At 39.9% G+C, this 23,438-nt stretch overlaps 2 protein-coding genes across 4 annotated transcripts in view; both read right to left on the minus strand.

Annotated features, from left to right (window-relative positions):
- zbtb16b (zinc finger and BTB domain containing 16b) overlaps positions 1-10,146 on the minus strand; it is a 42,953-nt gene extending 32,807 nt beyond the window's left edge. Inside the window, exons 1-2 of the mRNA XM_079481699.1 lie at positions 9,515-10,146; positions 7,059-8,343 (exon numbers count right to left, since the gene is read on the minus strand). Of these exons, the coding sequence (XP_079337825.1) occupies positions 7,059-8,281 (1,223 nt within the window). The 5' untranslated portion in view covers positions 8,282-8,343; positions 9,515-10,146. The remainder of the gene's footprint in view (positions 1-7,058; positions 8,344-9,514) is intronic.
- Positions 10,147-11,546: 1,400 nt separating this feature from the next.
- The window catches only part of ncam1b (neural cell adhesion molecule 1b), an 80,381-nt gene continuing 68,489 nt past the window's right edge, over positions 11,547-23,438 (minus strand). For all 3 annotated transcript variants that reach the window (XM_079482091.1, XM_079482090.1, XM_079482089.1), the window contains 5 exons: positions 22,872-23,052; positions 16,489-16,684; positions 16,162-16,278; positions 13,460-14,053; positions 11,547-12,802 (listed from right to left, as the gene is read on the minus strand). In XM_079482091.1, coding sequence (XP_079338217.1) covers positions 12,694-12,802; positions 13,460-14,053; positions 16,162-16,278; positions 16,489-16,684; positions 22,872-23,052 — 1,197 coding nt within the window. In that variant the 3' untranslated portion in view covers positions 11,547-12,693. The remainder of the gene's footprint in view (positions 12,803-13,459; positions 14,054-16,161; positions 16,279-16,488; positions 16,685-22,871; positions 23,053-23,438) is intronic.

Consider the following 23,438-nt stretch of genomic DNA (forward strand, 5'->3'; position numbering starts at 1 on the left):
ACATTAAATAACACATAGGTTGGATAAATGATTCGATTTAAAACATACAAATGCGAAACTGGTAAAAGTGAATCCTCTGATTGATGATCTTAAGTGAAAAAAACACCTCAGCCGGGGTTAGAGGAGAGGAGCGAATCTGTAAAGATGATGGTTAATTTGTCTCTACAGGCTGCTGTTATACATTGCTAATAAAATGCAGGCATTAAAATGTCGACTTTCTCTAAAGAGACAAATTGTTGAGCTGTCTGTTTGAGACAGGGCGAGCGCTTGTGTTGCTGGAGTGGGCCACTGGAAGTGGCTTTGATTAATGGCAGGCCAGAGCTGTGCTGCTAGAGAACCTTTCCCACTGAGAGAGCAATTCAAGGGCTGATGTGTGCAATCGGATACTAGAGCACTGCCAAATTACCAATGAGACTGCTACTTTAAAGGAAGTCTTCGCCAAATCCGTGTGAGAAAACCGTATGAGCCGTGAATGAGGAAAGAGAAACACTTTTCACAAACCTACAAACAAATGTCCTTCTAATCTAACATGGTGAGTGAGTAAAAAATGAGTAGTGTGGTGGTACCATGTTATTTTTATATACAGTATGGTTGAGGATTTTAATACTTGGCCAAGTATGTGGGGTTTTATTCCGCAGGGTAAAGGTAAAGGATTTTGTTAATAAGCAGTCAGGAATAGTTCACTTCAAAATGGTCCATTGACTTGACCATAGTCATATTCCTCCTATGGAATGTCAATGGGGACCAATTATCTAGATGAACTATTCCTCTAAGATAAAATGGCAATCAGCACATGGATAATGTAAACAACACAAATTTGAAGCGGATCAACAGTTATGCTAAAAATAAACGGTGTTTATGCACAGTGAAAAATTGTGTAAAATGCATAACACTGACAGTAAAATATGTTTGGTATAAGAGTGGCAAATTTTAGGTTGAGTTAATTGAAATAGTCTTGACTCTTGATCGGCCATTGGGTTGGTTTTGTTACACAGACCTGGCAACCCTGGTAGTCGGAGGAAAATAATTGTTGGTACTTTTTCAAAACCAATTACAATACATAAGCATTGGGCTGAATAAAAAAACAGGCCGGAACTCAAAATCTTGTGGTGATAATTTAGTGGCAATTGATTTTTTTTATTTAAGTCACTACAAAATTTTGAGGTCTGATTATTTTCTTACAGTGAAAAAAGGTTTGTGTGTAAATACTGTAAGGCAGAGGTTTATAAACAAGTAAATATTTCAATAATTTAACAGGAATTTTTTTATCTGTTTTGTAGTTTTTATCAGCAGTATTTAACTATTGTTGGTAAATTTCCTTGATATTTAACTTTTTCAAAATAATGAGAATAACTTGTTTGGGAAACCCTGCTGTAAAGTTATGATCCCTTTATAAAAGTGTGTGAGATATTTTCTTCCATTTTTACCTGCCTGACCGCTTACAGTAGGAATGTTAAAGTTTTCAACAAGCCACAAGACTCACGATTGGAGGTATCATTCATGTCTCAAGCGCAAACTGTGCTCATTTTACCTGGAATTCATCCTTACAGTGCAAAACACAAAAAAACAGGACAGACTGTTTTCAAATTGAGAAGTGTTCAATTTATCCGTGCGGTGGTGACTCAATGGCCCGCTGGGTTTGTGTGAGTGACACCGTTGTCATTTTGACACCCTCCAATGCTCACAACTGACTTGTGCTTACCTAAAGCTCAATTGAAAGAACTCAACTGGTAATTTCACAGTTCTCTGTACAAAAACCGCGATGGTTATACTGTGCAGGTTGGAAAAGCTGCCAAATGTTGACTGAGATCATGTTGCAACAGAAAGATTCTTACAATAGATGTTACACATGTTCCATGGTATGTACTAAGAATTGTGGAGTTACTGTTAAATACAGATTCAGAGTTACAAGAGGTTTTATTACTCACCTAAAGCAGTTTCCAGGTAAGGTTATGTATCTTACTCAAGGTCAAAATGACTACACGGTAAACAAACAAATACCACGGCAGGCCTTTGATAACTATTTTTTTTCTATTGAAAGGTCTACGTTGGATTTGACTCACTGGCTCTGATAGTGAGCCAAATCACTGACCTTTAAGCCTCTCTGTGTGTTTTTCTAATCTTTAAACATCAAACCTTTAATTTAAGTTCATTCAGAGTACTGGAGTATCTATAGTATCGGTTAAATGGGTGAATTATTAAAAGAATTTGAGACTGCCAAATCCACCAATTTGCTGTAAATACTTAAAGCCATTAAAATATGGCTACATTACGGTCTACAATACAGCCCAACTTTACTACAAATATTGGATTTCTTCTAATTCAAATTATTTGTACAGTGCTATTTACAACGAAATGATCAGATGTAACTTAAACAACAGTGCTTTAAAAACATCCAGGGAGGAAAAACTCCCCCAGGTGTTTAGGAGGATAAACTATGACTTCACCTCTTAGGGCTGGACCAAGTGTAAAGAAAATACGATACATACCTTACGATCATATAACAGACCTCATCCAGCCTGAGTATTACTGATAATATTGACTCATTTTTGTTTAATTATGTTTGTAATGACCTACAAGATGATCCACGAGACGATCCAATGAACCCATGACTGAGCCAACAAGTATAAACACACTTTCCAGGGAAAAGGGCCGGAATGCAGAGATTTTTGTCTCTTTCCCCCTGGTACCCGGTTCCAGCGAGAGCCCTGGCACACATGGGCGGCATTACGCTAAATGAATGGAATCAGTGTGGAAATCGGTCTACTGGCCTTTAACCAAATATTACACTATAACCTTTACTTTGATCAGTACTTTGGGTTACAAGCGCATGGACAGCAAAACACGCAGCAGAGCCAACGAGATCAAAGGTTTGAGGAGCCTTGTTTGTATTTTCACATATTACATTAGACTTTAGGAACTGTGACCGAAGTCACCGCATTTCAGCCGAATCCCACAGTCACCGATCAATAAGTCACCCAACCCCCCAATGCTACGAAAAACAGGCGGTCACACACTCAAGCACACAAAGGAGGGTTTGAAAACAAGAACAATGCGAGAGGGAGAAGAAAAAACACCCTCGGGCGCCAAAGGTCAGAAGTTTGACCCGACCCTAAAGAGGTGACCTGCATAACCACGATAAGAGCTGAAAGAGTTCTGTCTTCGCCTGATAGCAGGCTTTGGGGTGAAAAGATACAAGAGGGCTTAAAGTCTTGACCAACAGGATTCCAGAGGTCTGTTGAGATGACAGAGGTTTAAAGATCACTGGGTGGCCATAGTCTTGCAGGACAGGAAGGGCTTAAAGCGCTAATGAAGCTTGACCGAGGCAATGCTCTCTGGTAACATATCTTCACACGGGCTGGGTTATCCATTAATACACTGAATGAGTTTTCTTTGGCCTCTTCTACATCCTGTGCATTCTCGTGTCAATGTTAATCTTTCAATTTGGCTATCTTTATCTACTACAAAATATTTACAGTTACAGTCTTAAAGGGATTTAAAGTGACCCAAAAATGAAAACTCTGTAATCATTTACCCACCCTTTTGTCATTTCAAACCTGCATGTCAAAATGCAGCCATTCACTTGCATTGGTTTTGTGAATGGGTGCGGACGCTGTTCGGTTGCCAACTTTCATCAAAATATCTTCTATTGTGTTCTGTGCAAAAAATCAGGTCACTTTAAAAATTTGAGTTCTTTTGTTAAGTCATGAACTGAATCAATCTGAATACACCACCTCAATGCAATGTTCATTAATATATATATACACGGTAACAGAGATTGGAGTTTGGAAGTTTAGATGGCAACAAAGATAAGATAAACAGCAGTATATGATAACCTGTGGTTATCTCAATTAGGTAAAACAATTCTTCCGTTAAAAGAGGCATATATAATGTTGCTTGTGAAGACTAGTGGTATGTAGTTAGGGCCGCTGTTGTGGTTAACCAGAAGATAAAGGGTTAGGCTGAGTAAACAAAGGGTCTCTTGAAGCAACATGTGAGAAGACAATAATGAGGTCTGAAACCGGGGGTGTAAGAGACACGTTATCTGTGCTTTTAGTCTCACATATCTGCTGTTAAAGGAACAGGTCACCCAAAAAATGAGAATTCTGTCAGAATTTACTCAACCTTAACCTATATGCTATTTTCTTGGTGATGTTTTTGAAAATATATCCATGTCTGTCAAGGCCTCTTAAAATGAAAAAACTTAAGTACAGTAAAAAAGTACTGCTGATTCAAAACACTTTCAAGGCCATTTTATGTTTTGTGCCCATTTTGGAACGAGTCGGTCCCTGGTCACTATGACCTACACTGTGCAAAGTCATTTCTCCCTAAATAAAATCTAACATATGAAACATTTTAAATGATAGCATACAGAATACAGAATAAGGAAAATGTTGAGCTTTATACACCAACAATCAAATGACCTCTATATTGCAAACTGTCAATATATATGTCTCAACACTCAACAATACAATAATCCTGTACAGCGCAATATTCTGTAACTGATCCCCTTTTCTGATCTTACAATTGGGTTTTATGGCAATCCTTTCTATTTCCATCTTCCCCTTTCTTTCTGGCTTGACCTCTCTCTGTCTCTCAATCTCTCTCCATTTGCTCTATAACAAAAGATCTAATTAGAGGTTGTGTGCACCAGGGCCAGTGCGAGCGCTCTAGGATCTTCCACTTCCAGGGAATTCTAAGTAGCGGAGCTGATCTGTGTCCCTAGAGCCCCTGCACGCATCATTCGTAGGCTCGCCGCCTGTGGTGGATTGTGAGTACACATCAGCAACAGATTAAATCCATTGAGTGGAAAGCAGCACATTCCCTGGCTCGTCCACAGGGAAGAAATGACATGCATGAAAGGGCTGAGACCGGGCGCAGTGGCTTTCAGAGGTCTTAATCCAAAATAAAGTTATGTCTGTTGCGCTGTAATTGCAATGTTGAACGCTATTGCATTTACTTTAAATTGATTTTTGAATAAACATCGTTGACAGGAAAAGTTGACAGGCACTTTTGTTGTTTAGAGACCCAGTGACAAACATAAATGGCGACTAACAATAGAGATTTTTGAAATCATGAAATATGGAGATACAAGGTTTCAAAGGGACACCAGCGATATTATCGTTAAAATTAGAGACTGTCTATTTGATTAAGTATCACTCCGGAGGACTGACAATGTGTTGGTTACTCAGGTTAAGATTTGTGACATTAAGAGCCTCTTTGTGAATAGGGCAAAAGTTTAACTGGTATTGGTATAGGATCCGCTCGCCCTGACCACAATGACCCCACAGGGCCTCCGGGCTTTCATAATGTCCAGTGTGTCAGTCACATGCCGGGTGATTTTAACATCTGTCACCGTTCACACACCAGAAAGGGCAAGTCGAGTTTATGAACAAATATTAGTGACCGCCTGACCCAGTGACCCAGTGTAGGTGTTGATGCATTTATTGTATCGACATCACCATTGAAGAAAAAATATATATTTGTTAAGTATTATCCTTATCTGTGATGTACAGCTTTGTGTCAACACTGAATGTACACCTCATTAACCTTTTTTGGCAATAGATGAAATTTCTTCGTAGACATCTATTTCTATTTAATAAAATGTATTACATTAATAAAAGCAATTATATTGCATTATTGGAGGACCTTAAAGTTACAAGCCCCAGCACAGTTTTGAAAGCAAAGCGAAACAATGGAAAGGAGAGAATCTGTTAGTAGTGAGATCAGTCAGGAAACCTGCGCTGGTGTCACTGGGTTCAGCATTTGTGGGAATGAATGAAAGAGTATCAGGTGCGCTGCAATACACACAACGTGTGGCCACTTTATCTGTGTCTGACAGAAGGGTAAAGTCACTATCAGACCATCTTCACCACAGAGACTAAGGAGAGCAGTGCGAGGTTATCTTCCGCTCTGATGAATAGAGATAAGGCACTACCTACTGTTTGAGAGTCCATGCTTAAACCGTGCAAGCCCTGATCCAATATAACTGGAATTACTATGTGCTTTGAATTCGGATCGGTCAATTGCAGGTTGCTATCTGGAAACAAACTTGTCAGACCTATAATAAAATATTTTGACATATAGCATGAAATGAGTGAAGGCTTAAAGCTCTATAATGATCCATGTTATTAAAAAGGACAAACACACCTATATAGATAATGCCCGATTTGACTTAGAAAATAGTGCTTATTGTTCTCTAACCCATTTGCCTGAGCAAAGCTCCTCCCGGCTGATCATTTTGACAGAGTTAAGCCAAAGGTTATGGTGGGACGGCTAGGGTCAAGCCACACTAAGCAGCCCTCATTTTCTACACAAGAAAACCTCCTTTCACAAATCAAATAAAAGCTTGGCGCGTCGAACCGGCCGACATTTCTAACCTGTTTGGCATCATTGTCATCAAGACTGAGAAAGCGATCGCTTAAAGAAACAGTTCACACCGAAATAAAAATTATATTTATTTACTCATATTGTTCCAGACCTGTATTCTTCTGGAGTACAAAATGCCATTTAAACGGATAGTTCACCAAAAAAATCATAATGTATTCACCCTCTAGTCATTTCAAACATGTCATCACATGTATGACTTTCTTCTGCAGAATACAATGGAAGATATTTATATTTCGAAGAATATTTGTAACCGAACAGCCGCGTTACCCATTTACTATTGTATGGACACAAAACCAATGGGGTCAATGGGTCGGCTGATGTTCGGTTACGAATATGGGTTTGAAATTAAAAGAGGATGAGTAAATGATGACATCATTTTCATTTTGGGTAAACTATTCCTTTTAAACTCCTGTCCAAAATCCTTTAGACCTTTCATAGTATTCCTAATGGTGTTGAAGTTTGACAGCAACTTGTTGGTCATTATTAACAAGAGTGGCCAGAACTCATAACAAAGTCATAAGGGTTTAGACTGAAATGAAGGTAAAGAAATAAAAATACATATTGCTTATAGTGCTTGACATATTCCAGGAAACTGTGATAGAAATGAGCACACAATCATGTCTTTTTATTTTTTGAACTAATGAGAAAGATTAAAAAAACCTTCTCACCTGTGTTGTTCGGCAGTTTCATTATCAGGCAGCTCCATGCCGCACACCTCACATCGTTCTTTCTGGGTTTGGACCTCGTGCTTCACGTTCGCTGTAAAATCCCCGAGCTTGCTCAAGAACTCTCTCTGAATCAAACTCTGATGGAAGAGCCCCCCATAGGCACTGAAATCCATCGACATGGCCAGGGAGGATGGCACATGTAATGACGATGCCATGGATACGGGCAAGGGCAGCATACCATCGCTTTTATGGTTGGACGGTATAGAGCACAGAGATGCGAAATGTCTGTCGGCCAGACTAGCCACGTTCACCAGGGCTGCTTGCCCGTTGTCTACTTGGGAATCTGCGGAACCATCTGCGGAGTGGAGTTCACGGGCACTGGTGATGACACTGCCTCTAGTAGGGGTTCCAGGAGTGTCCCGGTGCTGCCGAGAGTCAGCGCCGCCTTCCCCGTTCCTAGTGAATCCTCCTTCATGTTGGAACTCCTCATCCACCTGCATCATCTCGGTTTTAATCTTATCTAGTAAGGGAGATCCGTTACCTTGTGAAAAGCTCTGAGGTGCGTTGGCCTGAACAAGCATGGACTGACCCATGCTCATCAGGCCCTCCAAAGCGGCCTTAGTCGGGCTGGCGGCCGGTAGACCCATTTGGGCTGATTCTGAAGATCTTTTGTCGACCATGCTGACCAAAGCCAGGCGGTGGCGGCTGGCGGAGCCATAGCCGCCGTCCTGTACGGAATGCTTTTTGGAGATAAACGTGCTCTTGAGATACTTATTGCCATGGTCATCAACATCATCACCACCGTTCTCGTTCATATTCACATCTGTGTCGTTCTCTTCAGACATCTGGATGGTTTCCAAGATCTTCAGACATTGCTCCTCTAAGTACTCTATCTCTAGAATCTCTGCTGCGTAGAGAAGGTCATCTAAGTCCTCCAGCTTGGCTTGGAGAGTGGCGGTGTAAGCGTACTCCAGAATCTGCTGGAAGGTCTTTGGAGAGAGGAAGTCCAGAGTGTAATGTTGGCTGTTGCGGTGGAACAGGATCTCAAACATCTTACTTGCACATGCAAGCACGGTTCTATGGGCGCGGAACTCCTGGCTGTCGACCATGATAACCACATCACACAACGTCCCAGAGAGCCTCATCTGGTTGGCCTTCTGCAGGAGCGAGGTGGGGTGGCTGGGGTTTTGGAGGTGAATCATACCCATTTTTGCTAAATCCATCACAGTAACATTTATTGTACCATCTCACAGGTTTGCGTTTTCCTCTTGCTCCTTGGGTGTTCCTGCAAAGTCATTCAGCAATTTAAACACTGAAAACACACACCTTCACCTGTTGCAATGCACAAATCAGTTCATTCATCTGGGTTGCACAGTTCATGTTAATCATCAATCAAACAGGTTGACTCAATGTGTTGAAAAAAGGCAAAGGGCCGTTGTTGTTGTTGAACCTCCATACAGAGGCAGTAGCCAATCACAACAACACTTTCAAAATGTTATGCCATGGCAGTGATAATAATGGAAAGCTGCCATGGGTGAAACTGAACTAACAGCTTTCAAGACACTTGTTAGGAACTTAACTTTTCATACTGTTCTTAAGGGTAAAGGCTACTTTGTTTTAATTACACCTTTCATTTCTACCTTAGGACGAACATTCCAATGAACGCATCTCTCTCTATCTACATGTCAGTACTGAAACTTGAGATAACGTTGTACAACACAATTAAAAAAGACGTTTAAATATGACTTGAATGTAGTTATTTAAAATAACCTCGATAAAACGAGTAAAGTAAATATCAAAAACGAATGTTGTTAATCGAATGTTTACTGTAATACTAAATACGATGTATCGATATATTGTGTGCGCATCTAATATAGTTTTCACATAAATAAACATAAACAAAACATTTAACATCAGCGATCTAAAGAAACAACACCTTGCCCTTCACGACACCTGGAAAGGTTGCCTTCTTGCTTAAAACCCATCGGTCTTCATATCAAATACATATTTAAAATACATTTGATAACAGCCACTGATATATATATACAACTATATACAAGGCGTGCTGACTAAAACAGAAAAAGCTAAAGATCCGAAATAACCCGTTCATCTGATCCGCGCAACAGTCTGTATCAACAAGCTGTTCGTACTGCGCAAGCAAGCGCGATCCCACCTGATTGACAAGTTGCGTTAAGCAACACTCACGTCAGTTTGCTCTTTAAATGTTATCATTTTAATAACACCGTAAACTCTACGTGTCGCGAAAGCACAAGCATGCCAGAAGACAGCCTAAACATCACGCGCGCGGTGTATTTGAAGACAACAAGTTAAGCATCCTTAACACAAAATGAACTAAATGTTGCACCGCTGTAAACAAGCGAATGAGCGTGTACGCGGTCGAACTCAACAGCTGGATACGCGATGCGGGTTTCCCCGGTGAAGTTATGTGGACTTACCTGGAATTGGCGCGTAAACCGAACACTTGTTATACGGCATCAACACACTGATGTTCACAGAAGCCGCTTCACGCGCACTAGAGTCGCCGTTCGGATTCCGATCATCATCATCATCATCATCGTCGTGACGTCAATGTTTCTCTGATGCGCGCCGAGACGCCGGGAAACGGAGACGCGCAGGAATCCTGTGATTTTCAGGGTTACAGCGTTACTGAACCGGCGAAGAAAACGGACGCTGAACGCTCAATGTTCCTCAAATTGAGACGAACTCCAAATATTAATTTACACATGACTGATTTAAAGCAACAGCACTCGCGCTTCCCTCGGGGAGTTTAAACTTTAAAGAGCGTGACTGCGTTAAAGGGAGCTTAGCTCGTCCGCGAATGAAGGGTAAAAAGAATGAATGAAAATAAAACACACGCACTCACAAAGCACCCTGCCAATGAATGAAGGGATGTCTTTGGTAATCTCCCATTGCCTTCTTATTTAGAGACGTGCTGTTCGCGAAAAAGCAGATATCTTTAATCTTTAAATCTTTAAACGGACAATAGTGAAGGAATGCCCACAAAATGCCTCAAGTTTGGGAGCAGCGTTGTTGTCTTGTGTTGTTTGGTGAAGGTCATATACTCCTCGAAACCACAGTTAACACAGAGTACTTACGTCCTCGAGCCTTGTGAACAAAACAACAAAAAAGCTAAACTCATTGCATGGCTTTAAATTACACTCAGGATGGACTATTGGGTTATTTACACAAATGAAACAGAAGCATGTTTAACTAACGACAGATGTCATGGACTCCATGCAATCCTCGTTATAAAACTGTACACGCGTTTATGTGAAGTATGTTTATATGTGCACGTGCAGTCACGTAGTTCAGAGAACCTCGTACACAGAAATCTGAGGCTCATGTTGTAAAACAGCGCCACCTGCTGACGGGAGTGAAATCGAGAGGATTTATTTACTTTAAAGCCCCCCGTTGTCCACACTCACAACATTTAAAGGCCAGCCCATTCACATCTTCTATCCAATATTTTGAGGTTTGCAAACCTAGTATATTTGTTAGGAAAATAAGCAGACTTATTTTAAATAACTATGGGGAGGTTTCCCGGACAGGAAATAGCTTAAGCCAGGACTAGAAATTTAAGCAGTTTTTTACAAAAATGCTTTGCTGGTGTGCACTTCAAGCTATTTTATGTTTTGACAGCTCTAACATTTAATTTAGTATAGGATTAGTTTTAAGCACTGTCCGGGAAACCCCCCTATACATTATATTGAGGCATATTAAAGAAACAGTTCACCCACAAATGAAATATCTGTTCAAAGTTGTTCCAAATCTGTATAATGTCTTTGTTCTGATGAACACAGAGAAATATATTTGGAAGAATGCTTATAACCAAACAGTTTTGGCCACCGTTGACTTGTCATTTTCATACCTCGGTAGTCAATGGTGACCAAAACCAAGTTTGGTTGCAAGCATTCTTTACAAATATCTTTCTCTGTGTTCATCAAAACAAATAAATGTATACAGATTTGACATAACTCGAGGGTAAAGATCTCAGGAAATAATGACATTATTTTATTTTGAGGCGTAAACTGTCCCTTTAAGGTTTGTTAAATACTGTGGTAGAGGAAGGGAATATCAACTTAAGAGAATTTGGATATTTCGGAACGAAAAATTCCTTTTCAATCATACCAGCTTCAGTTATTACTGTCAAACGTAATATAAATATGGAAATAACACAAAATAATAAAAATCTTGCATTTTTCTTATTTTTATAATACAGGTATTGTGTAATGTTTAATCGTAGTGTGAATATGAATTACAAAAGCAAATAAATGTCAAGGCTCACATTCAGATGGATAATTTTAAATGTCAAATACTGTATGTTCATTACATAACTAAATGTAAGAAGATTTATTTTCAACATTTTTATATAAGACTTGTAAAGTCTTTTTATAAAATACTATGCTTTGATCACAGAGGAATGACAGTATATCCACTATATTAAAAACATTTGAGATATATGCTTTTAAACTTTCATGTTTCATTGAGTTTATTTAAAATGTGTCAGAACAACACAATTTACAACATTTTCTTATATTTAAAGCATACCCATCATACTGTTATTTCATTGGTCAAATCCCCATATACAAGAAACAATTTACCGTTCTGGGGTAACATGGCAGTGCTCAACAGAAAAATCTGTGTACAATGGGCAAAGATAATATCCTCTTGGATAATCCAAAACGTCGATTTTATAGAAAGCGTAGAAATCATAAAACACCCAGAACCATCATTTCAACCATTTCTGCACGCTGACCTACAGTGAGACACAGAACACTTCACTCTTGTTTAACATCAGACGTGCAAGCAGATGGTCATGCAATGAGTTATGCCACAAGGACTGTGTCCTATTTCTCCGGTTTTACACAGTACTGTTAACAATTTACAGGTCATGTTATATAAAAGCACAATCAGCGTTAACTACAAAGCTATGTGGATATGTTTGAAAAAACAGACAACAATCACAGTGCACAAGCTTCCAGTCGACAGTGTGAGACATACCTTCTTCCAGAGGTATACAGTATAAAAATGAGCTGATATTTTTGAGGGTTTGCTTCTGGAGCATGTGTTGATGTATAAACCGCAAACATTAGAAATGCATGGTAATTGTAAAAGCTGAACTTCTGTTACAAAACAAAATGGACCATTTTAAATAGTTACTGGACCTTAACGAAAAACAGTGTGTGAAAATATCCTGCGATATTTTATCGACCTGTGATTGGCTGTCTATACAGCCAAAACAGTTATGTGTAAATAAAATACTATATGACAGAATGAAATATAAAACCAACAATGAATCAAGCCCTCAAACACATGGAATAAAAAAATAGGAAAAATCATTTACATTTTAACAATGTACAAAACAATTCTCCTAAATATGCACTGTTAAAATAATCCTGACAAAACGATTTACAATGAAATACATCCTGATCTTTTAATAATATGAATGATATCATGTCCATTCAACTCCTGAAAGCGAAACATCTGGAAGTTTACCCCGAAACTAAGTAGAAAAGGCATCCATACATTATTGAAGTGATAGAATATACACCTTTTAGTTGAGAAAATGTATTAAGGGCACTGTTAAATGTTCACCGTGATGCTCCGCCTGTCCTCATGCTTTACTTTCGGTGGCGTTTGTTTGGGAGACAGCGTTGGGTTCTGCTCCTGCCTTCTTTAGCTCTGCGATTCCTGTCGCACTGCTCTCCTCATCCACAACGTTCCTGTGATGGAGATCATTGGAAAAAGATTTCACTCAAAATGAACTCTTGATCGTCATTAAAGGAATAGTTCACCTTCAAAAAGAAAATTCTGTCAACATTTCCTCACCCTGTTGTCATTGGAAACCTGTGTGATTTCTTTCATCCACAGAACACAAAAGATAATAAAATTTGTTTTTATTACCAAAAAACGTTGGTCCCCATTGACAAAACCGATGCAAGTCAATGGGGACCAACTATGTTTTGACATTCTTCAAAATTTTCTTTGGTGTTTTGCAGTAGAAAGAAAGCCATACAGGTTTAAACTGACAAGAGGATGTGAAAATAATGACAGAATTTTCATTTTGAAGGTGAATGATTCCTTTACAGTATCCCAAACTTGTATCACTTTTTCCTACAAAGTACAATGTGCAGTTTTTTCTTGCAATTAAAGTAAATGGGGACTGGAGTGTTCTTATTTTGGGTCTTACAAAGAAAGTCAAACAGAATTTGGAACATAAAAGTTTGCATTTTTGGGTGCACTATCCCTTTAAATGAAACTGTAAAATTAAGAACATTCACAGTCACCGATCACCATGTGAATGGAGATCAGAATAAACATCTAATGGTTACAACACATACACAAACTAAGAGAACATCAAGACATCTAGAAATCCATACTCGCTCTGTGCCGGAGCAGATGGCCCACTGAATCCAGCTGTCCCCAGAGCATTTGAGCCATCCTGGGGGACGTCTGTGTCTGGACCCAATGGGAGTTCTCCATCAATCTGATGATCGTGATTTAGTGAGGGGATAGGGGTGCAACCCTGTGGGCTGAAGGGATTTGAACTGGCATGAGAGGTGCTCTGAACAGACGGCAATGGCTCTGATTCAGATTTTTCTGTGGAGTTTGTCTCCCCAGGTGGGACAAGGGGCTGGCTAGGGGGCAAGGGACTTGGCTCCTCTGAAGCAGGAACCTCAGCCTGTGCTTCTGAGGCAGCACCCAGGTCTACCAGAAGACTGACATCGGTTGTAGGGTCGGAAGATGGAGATGGCATGGAAGGTTTGTTGTGAGATTTGGGTGTACTACTGTCGGATGGCGACACATGGGCAGGGATAGGGTCAGGGGGAGGGGCTGTGATGCTGGAAGTAAGAGTGGTGCTCTCGCTAGCAGGGCTGCTCTGGCTGAGGTCAAAGGTGTCAGTGATTGTGTCTGAGTTAGTGGGCACAGACAGAGGCAAGTCTACCATCGCGGCGGCGGTTTCCGTCACTTGCCTGTATGAAGAGGGAGAAAACAGAGACATAGACGAGTGATCGAGACAGGGGAGACAATCATTACAGACACATGGTTACAACATGTATTCAATACTGATTTGAAATACAGTATTGCATGTATGCTTAGATTGGTGTGCGGCGGACGGTCACTAGAGGGAGCACTTGATCTAGATGTAAAACATGAACACGGCGTGTAGGAAAACATCAATATAAAAGTGCAACATAAAACAAAAACTGAGCTTAATTCAAGTGGACAAAAAGTATTTTCTTTTTTGCTGATGTAATGAATGCAGCGTGGGACGTTAATAATATCACAGCCTGCATTTCATGATCCAATCATATCCAGAGAGAAAAACGATTGTTTCCCAGCTTAATGTAAAAGAGAAGCCACACGAGTTTTTTACCCTGAAAAGGGTTTGTGGAGGGACGAGGCGTTGACATTTGTTTAAGACATTTGTTAATTTAATAAATTTTAGGCGTATTTGTGAATTACATAGACGTAGAATGTGAAAAATGACAGACAACAGTGATAAAAATAGAATGAATAAATGCTCATTCTAAACTTATTCATCACACTGCAGTATTGTGATTACTATTATACAGCACTGACTGACACCGTGTGGCGAAATAATCACGTACACTCACCTTAAGGATTATTAGGAACACCATACTAATACTGTGTTTGACCCCCTTTCGCCTCCAGAACTGCCTTAATTCTACGTGGCATTGATTCAACAAGGTGCTGAAAGCATTCTTTAGAAATGTTGGCACATATTGATAGGATAGCATCTTGCAGTTGATGGAGATTTGTGGGATGCACATCCAGGGCAGGAAGCTCCCGTTCCACCACATCCCAAAGATGCTCTATTGGGTTGAGATCTGGTGACTGTGGGGGCCATTTTAGTACAGTGAACTCATTGTCATGTTCAAGAAACCAATTTGAAATGATTCAAGTTTTGTGACCTGGTGCATTATCCTGCTGGAAGTTGGTGCCAGACGGGCCGGTGACCAGCATGGGTACATGATGGTCATATAGGGATGGACATGGTCAGAAACAATGCTCAGGTAGGCCGTGGCGTGGATGGGTACATGGTGGTCATAAAGGGATGGACATGGTCAGAAACAATGCTCAGGCAGGCCCTGGCATTTAATCGATGCCCAATTGGCACTAAGGGGCCTAAAGTGTGCCAAGAAAACATCCCCCACACCATTACACCACCACCACCAGCCTGCACAGTGGTAACAAAGCATGATGGATCCCTATTCTCTTTCTGTTAACGCCCAATTCTGACTCTACCATCTGAATGTCTCAACAGAAATCGAGACTCATCAGACAAGGCAACATTTTTCCAGTCTTCAACTGTCCAATTTTGGTGAGCTTGTGCAAATTGTAGCCTCTTTTTCCTATTTGTAGTGGAGATGAGTGGTACCCGGTGGGGTCTTCTGCTGTTGTAGCCCATCCACCTCAAGGTTGAGCGTGTTGTGGCTTCACAAATGCTTAGCTGCAAACCTAGGTTGTGGATATTTCAGTCAAAGTTGCTCTTTTATCAGCTTGAATCAGTCGGCCCATTCTCCTCTGACCTCTGGCATCAACAAGGCATTTTCGCCCACAGGACTGCCGCATACTGGATGTTTTTCTCTTTTTACACCATTCTTTGTAAACCCTAGAAATGGTTGTGCGTGAAAATCCCAGTAACTGAGCAGATTGTGAAATTCTCAGACCGGCCCGTCTGGCACCAACAACCATGCCACGCTCAAAATTGCTTAAATCACCTTTCTGACATTCAGTTTGGAGTTCAGGAGATTGTCTTGACCAGGACCACACCCCTAAATGCATTGAAGCAACTGCCATGCGATTGGTTGATTAGATAATTGCATTAATGAGAAATTGAACAGGTGTTCCTAATAATAAATTATTTTTGTTATGATGTTTTAAATGGTGTTTCATGTTGGTCCTAAAGTAATAAAGTGAAATACATGCAGTAGGCGATGATCAGGTACATTTAGGGTGTAGGGAACACTGATTTTATTGCACTGCAGGTGCTTCACGATGATGCCATTCTGTTGAATGGCAGTTAACAGCATTGTTAACGTAAGGTGGAGCTTACTCTGGTTCAGTCAGGGGAGTTGTCTCATTGGGCTCTGGATGTCCTTCTGCGTTGTGATTGGCCGTTGCTTCCTCTTCAGTCCTCACTTCCACAATGGGCTCTTTAGACATATCTTGACTGCATGTAGAGAGAATGAATACACATCTGGTCATTATACAGCAATGAGTGGAACCTGATGAGGTCACTCAGACATTACAATTCTTTTGAGGTTATGACAGAACAACACACAGTAAGCGAGCCTGTCTGTGTGTGATATGAGCTTAAAAGAGACATCAGGATCTACGTATGTCATACAGTATTGAATGGAAGTGTATTGTGGGTACTCACACAAAGGCAGCGTTGCCGGCCTCAATGTCCTTGCCTTTGGTACCAGGCCCGGGTTTACCGCAGATGCACATGAGGACGCCGCACTTGTTGAGGACGCAGCAGGTGGCGTCCACAAACAGCAGGAACGCCACACACACCAGTATGAAAATACCAACAATTGATCCAGTGTTCAGCCCCGTCCCATCATCCATGGCATCTTGAGAAGAGAAAACAAACAGAGACGCACAAATCACGTAAATGTAAGAGTTACGTGCGAGTTATTTTAAGATCGCCATTTAACAATCTGAAAATGCATGTTGCAATGGGGATTTCATAGTATTTGGACTTTTAAAAACTTACTTACAAAACGACATTACTTATTTAAAAAAACATTACTTATTTACAAAAGTTACTTACTGGTTTTAGTTCACTTCAAGTCCACCGTGTGGTGTGCTTATAGATGCAATGTGAACCCAAAGCCTGTCTGGTTTATTTTCAACCAATCGGCCACGAGATGTTAGGTTATGAAAAAGTGTTCAAATCTAAAACAAACTGGATGGAGGACACATCGCTGCACTCTGATATTAAGACTCTGCAGTTCAATAAAACAAGCAGAAAAATAAGAAACATGCACGATGATAACCTTGAGGTCAAAACATAGCAGATATCCAATACAGTTTTGGAGCCAGTGTGTGTATATTTACTATTTTGAACATTACAGTTCAGTATGTATGACACACAACATTATAAAGGGAAATAGGTATGACAAAATGAAGTGCATTTAATAAAATGTTATACAAAAATATATTTGGAAAGAAATGCGGCCTGTCAAACGATGAATCGCATCCAGAATAATAGTTTGTTTTATGTCTGTGTACTGTGCATATTAATTCTGTATATATATATATATATATATATATATATATATATATATATATATATATAAAACACACGTAAATGTATGCATATTTTGGAAATATTTACATGAGCTTTCCTGTGGCTCAGTGGTTAGAGCGCTAGCAACGCCAAGCTCATGAGACATATAATGTAGTCAGAAACAAATGTATAGTCCAATGCAATGTAAATCCCTTTGGATTAAAATGTCTGCCAATTGCAGGTTACTCTCTTTTAGGATTCAAATGTACAGTATAGTACATAAGTGTATTTAACATTACATACAACAAAAAGAAAAGACACTTGCTTTATGTAAAACAAAAAGATTTTAATAACGCCACACGTGTGAAGAATAGCTGTGACTATTATACGTTTCCGATCATTACAATAAGTGATTCATGTTTAAGCCTCAAAAAAGTATTTCAAGTAATAAAATAACATCTGAAAAGTCTGTTACAAAGCTGCTTCCCAAAGGTCTTCATTTGTACAGTTTTAGTTACAAATTAGCAAAAAAAACAAATATCTACTTTTAGACGAGACATTCCATGTGCTTTAACTTAATGTTTTTCATTATTTCATTTCAGTAAATACAGCAACTGAGCGGTTCACAGTATAAAGTGTTACTTTTAAAAATGTCATGAAATAAAAAGCATTTGGTCATCGGAAACTTAAGTGTTTTGTTTACTTCGCCGTATTCTGCGTTCTGCGAGGCTCTGTGTTTCCAGCACATGGATTATTAAATACAGAAACATCATGCAGGAGATCCTCAACATGAGGAGAAAACATTCCTCTACTCTATCAAAGCAAAAGCAGCAATAATGGAGAGAGCAGGAGAGACAGCAGTGTGTACGACACTGAGGAACCACTCAGAGTGACTGCAAACACAGACACAAGATCACAGGCACAAATACAAACATTTACATATCATAAAAACATAAACGAAGGGAAGGAGGAAAAGTATTGGCACCAGAGCGTTATGCGTGCATGCGATGATCCGTCCATGTCCAAGCCCGGGAACAACGACGGGACAAGGGGGAAATGGAAAGAGAGAGAGAAAAAAAACAGGCAGAAAAATACGTCAAACACGGGAAAACAAAGATTCCAAATGAAAAGATAAATGTGAGATTTAAAAAGAAATGAAATATGAATGAGAGGACAGGCTAAGGGCGAGACAGATGTGTGCCGGTATTAGGTTCATTCTCAGGAACCGTGCCATGTGATGCTTTTTATTAACATTATTAAATAAGAGCTCGTTAGACAAAAAGTGTCGCTCCAAATCCGACGATGGGATAAAGTTTATGTACAGATCTTCAACCATGTAACCCACAGAGAGTAGGCCTACACCAATTGGCTATATAGTAATTCATTAGGCAAATTAGGAATGAATTGACTTCACTGTATGACTTGTCAACTAGAGATGTTTTGAAAAGCATCTTCAGTGACGCCAAGATGCATTTATTAACCTACAGACACAAACCTCGAGCAGTAAATCAAGATATCAGAACTCAACAGGACTGTTGAAATTCTGCTTCAATTGAGTTTAGTAAACTACATCAAAACATGTGTTCGTTCATCTGTGACTAAAGCACGTGACTTCTGATCAGAAATAAAATGACCAAAGGTTCTCTGTGTGCAGGAGCCAGCGGAGAATTGATTGTTTTAGATGAATAAAGCTTACAGACATTGCTTGTGTTAAAGATAAAGCTGTTATTAAATAGAAAAACACAAAATGAGTTTAAGGTGCAATATGTGAGATTGAGAAGTATCTATAGACAGAAATGCTATGTCTTCAGATGTGTATAAAGGCCTTACATAATAAATTATGTTTTAATAACCTTAAAATGAGCTATTTCTATCTACACCCTCTGCGGGTCACCTTGCATGGAATTCGCCATGTTGTTTCTACAGTAACCCTAAACGGACAAATGGCTCTACAGAGAGCATAACGCCTCGCGACTGGAGGGGAGCAAGTGATTTTCCTCCACAGGAATTCAAACTCAAAGTAGCCATGTTTACAACTCGAACAACCACAAGGTTAGACCAAATTTCTGTCAAACCTTACTTGAAATAAACACTAGCTTCCGTTAAAAGAACAAGCCCTTATTAAATGGAGAAAGTGAAAAACAATAACCACGGAAAACCTAAATAAATACATTTATGTGACCCCTGTAATGTGCAAGAAGCTTAACGTGAGACTTTTCTTATTCCTGGAATAAGTGCTTGTTCATTTAACAGTAGCAAGTTTTAATTTTAAAATTAAGGTTTCATAGAATTTTGTTTTAAGCTGTTAAGCTGTTTCATTATATGGACTTATATGGGCGAGCTTTATCACTTTATCCGTTGAATCAGGACGCATCTTTGCAGCGCCATGACAAGGTTCTTGAGCAGTACATTTGAGCTCACCTGGTCATTGTTTAGGTGTGTTAAACCTCATTAAGAGTTTTAGAAAGTCATCCGGCTCGGCTCATCCCAACCGCAGATTCAGGTTAACCAGTTATCTCTGTTTCTCAATCCTCGCATTTTCCCCTGCATGAACATCAACTTTTGCTACACAATAAAAAAAAAAAAAACAACAAAGGTATTTTGAGCTTTTTATAGTGAATTCCTTTGGAGAAAATCACTCCCTGCCCTTCATCTGCACTTGGAGCAGTGCCGTGACCTCATGTGCAAACAATCTATAGAATACAAATTTTAATCGTGATTTATCATATCAAGTGCTGTCAATCAATAAAAAAGGAACTAACTAACTAATAACTTTTATGTTTTAAAGAATAATTTTACATTTGAATAATTTCACATTTATCTCCAAATGAATGTAGAAACAACACATTTCTTTAACAGCATCATTTTATAAATGAAAGCCAATATTCGAACATTGCAACTGATAAATATATATATTTTTTCTGTCACATGTTAGACAGGTAGGAAATATACAGAAAATAAAGTTCTCAAATACTGTTTTTACTACTAAAGTCTTTACTCCTAAATACATGAAATACAGAAGATTCCTCAATAAAGCTACAAAATCGCATTGATTTCTTCTTTTCTTTAATTCTTTGATTAACATTAGTGACAGTTCCTTTTTTCACTACTCTTTGCATTCATTTAAGACTTTATTTAACTCGTTGAAGACTGTGCTTGCGAAAATACTAGACGAAAGGTGCTTTCAGGTATAAACTTGCGTGTTTTTGTTGAATCAAGCACGGAAGTGAACGTAATGCTGGTGCACTGTTTGACAGATTCTGACACAGCCTTAAGCCCATGTGTACACCAGACGGGACCGCTGTCCCATTGCACCGTGTTCCACAGCCAGAAGCTGTCAATCTATACTGGACTTGTCAATACAACCATTTCAGCCTAAATAATTTAAAGGCCTTTATATGAATAAGAGTGGGATTATATAATGTTACGCTTGACAATGATGACAAACGGATGATGTGTTAATGGCGTTAAATATTTTTAACCCGTTAATCGAAAAAGAATAATTGCATTCGTTATCATGTTAACGTTGACAGCCCTATTTTAAACATAATATCAGATAATCTGCATTGTTTAAATTTGCTATAAATCGTTATTATTAGTTCCCTTTCGGTCGGTGTCTTGACGTTGTGTCTAGACTGACAAAATGGGGTTTGACTTGAAAACCTATCATCTCCGACTATACTCTGCCATTCATTCACCTTTTTGGGCTGAGGAACTTGAGAGGCACTCTTGTTCACTGCATCGGGCCGGCGGAACCCCCCCATGTCATGATGGACACAACATCGCATTCCCTCCATCAGGGAACCACATTACATCCGTAACCAAAGTTCCCCTTTCTGTCTGTCTCTGCTGTAGTCTTGGGTGCGATCCGTCGGACTGGGTCTTGAGTGAGACCGGCGGTGGCTGACCTTCTGCCCTCTTCAGGCGACGAAGCGTGCTACTCCAGTACGGCCGGTAGAAAGAACCTCTCGTAGTGGTCACACAAATTGATGCCCTACTACACCACTGGATGGTTACATTTACATTAATGCGTTTGGCAGACACTTTTATCCAAAGCAACTTACATTGCATTATCCTATAAATTTGTTTCTTAGTATGTGCAATCCCATGGGATCAAGTGCTCTTACCACTGCGCTACAGGAAAGCTGTATGTCTTTACGATTTGTGAGGAGGCTCACTTGTGACTCGCCCAGGCCGCTCAGTGTCGTTCTGATAGAAATCATAACGCGACGTAGCTCTGTGGCGTTTTCAACAGGAACCCCATTCTGTCAGTCTCGACACAACTTCGATAGACCGACAGAAAGGGGAACTTTGGTTACGGATGTAACCTCGGTTCCCTGATGGAGGGAACGAGATGTTCTGTCCATCATGGCATGGGGGGTTCCGCCGGCCCGATGCAGTGAACGAGAGTGCCTCTCAAGTTCCTCAGCCCAAAAAGGTGAATGAATGGCTTGCCGTCCATTTCGCCAAGTTAACTTTTCAAAGTATAATTGGAGATGATAGGTTCTCAAGTCAAACCCCATTCTGTCAGTCTCGACACAACGTCTCGTTCCCTCCATCAGGGAACTGAGGATACATCCGTGACCAAGACGTTTCCCTTCATGTTGGTCACTGGGTTTTGCAAATATCTAACCAATTAAGAGTACTTAAAACAACAGTATTTTATCATTTACAAAGTAAACTTAAAAACTGTGAATTTGAACTTCTGAGGTGAATTTGAACATCCGAATGACAGCGATGATAAGCTGTTCTCAGCTTTATAGCATTACCGTTATCACTGCAAGAAATCAAAGGACTGAAAGCATGTAAATACAGTCTTCAGTAAAGTTTTACTCTAGGGTCTCATTGGCATGCTGTGAGGAGCGTGCCTCTGTACACCGAGGTGTGACTGAGACAAACAGCCTTTGGATGCGGGCCATTCACAGCCTACTGTGCCAAACAGCGATTCAGCCCTCCTACGTCCTCAGGGCCGCCTCGCCATGTTAATGAGTGGGAAAGCCAGACAGGGCTAGAGAAAATAATCTCTCTGCATTAAAAAGCTCCAGATGCTTGTTACATTGCAAGTGAAGCAGTAAAGCTAAGCTGCGGCCTTTGGCACTGCTGACCAGACCACAAACTCACTTCTTAGCTACCGCCACATGCTAGGTGGGCTTCATGAACAAATGGGGTTTTTTGGTAAGAAAGAAAAGGGATGGCTGATGTCGAGGTCTGGTCACGTGTGCAATGAGGACCAATGGATTGATATGTGAATTACCTCTTATGCAGCTCAATGCACGTTTTTTGGCATTTTATGAAATATATCAATCCTATCTTAAAGGAACAGCATCAATGAGCCAAATGTTTGTCCACGTATTTCATGATCTGACAATGTAGCATGACTCACCGTTTATCATGCAGCGTAAGTGATGGCCCACACTGCATTCGCATGTTTGGTGTCATTGCAGCTCTGAGTCAGCTGTTAAAATCGGTGTGCTTGAGTCGTGTGAGAGCGAGCGACTGAGCAAGGGAGAGAGAGAGCGAGTGGTCACCTGTGGTAGCTGCAGGCTCTGTCGGGGTTATGATGGTCAGCTTGCCGGGCTTGGACTTGCCCTGCTGGTTCTCTGCCACCACGACCACATCATATTTCGTGTTCCACTTCAGCCTATTCAACATCACATACTCGCTCACGTAAGGCACACGGATCTCGGGCTCCCATTCTGAGTCTTCGCTCTGTGGACAGAACATAAAAAAGTCACAATCACCCACGTAATGTCTTTTAACGTTCGGCCAAATGCTTATGTGTGTTTATTCAACGATGGGCTTTTTATGCCCTGTGAACTTGTTTAAAACACTTAACACTCTTTAACATAATAATTACTGAATTTATTTTATTTCATTCTTTATTTAAGTTCTTAGTTTTGAATCAAATATAACAATAAAATATTTAGTTTTTGTTCTTCATACAACCTCAAAACTCTATAAATCTATAAAAATACATTTTAAAAGTGCACAGATAGTCTTTCAGAAAAAGTTTCATTTAAGAATTACGTTGAAACATTGTTAACCTCCTGAGGCCAAACGAAAAGGGATTTAGTTGTTAAATTAAGGGCTGTGAT

The sequence above is a fragment of the Barbatula barbatula genome, assembly GCF_947034865.1.
Source record: "Barbatula barbatula genome assembly, chromosome: 19".
NCBI classification, from domain to species: domain Eukaryota; kingdom Metazoa; phylum Chordata; class Actinopteri; order Cypriniformes; family Nemacheilidae; genus Barbatula; species Barbatula barbatula.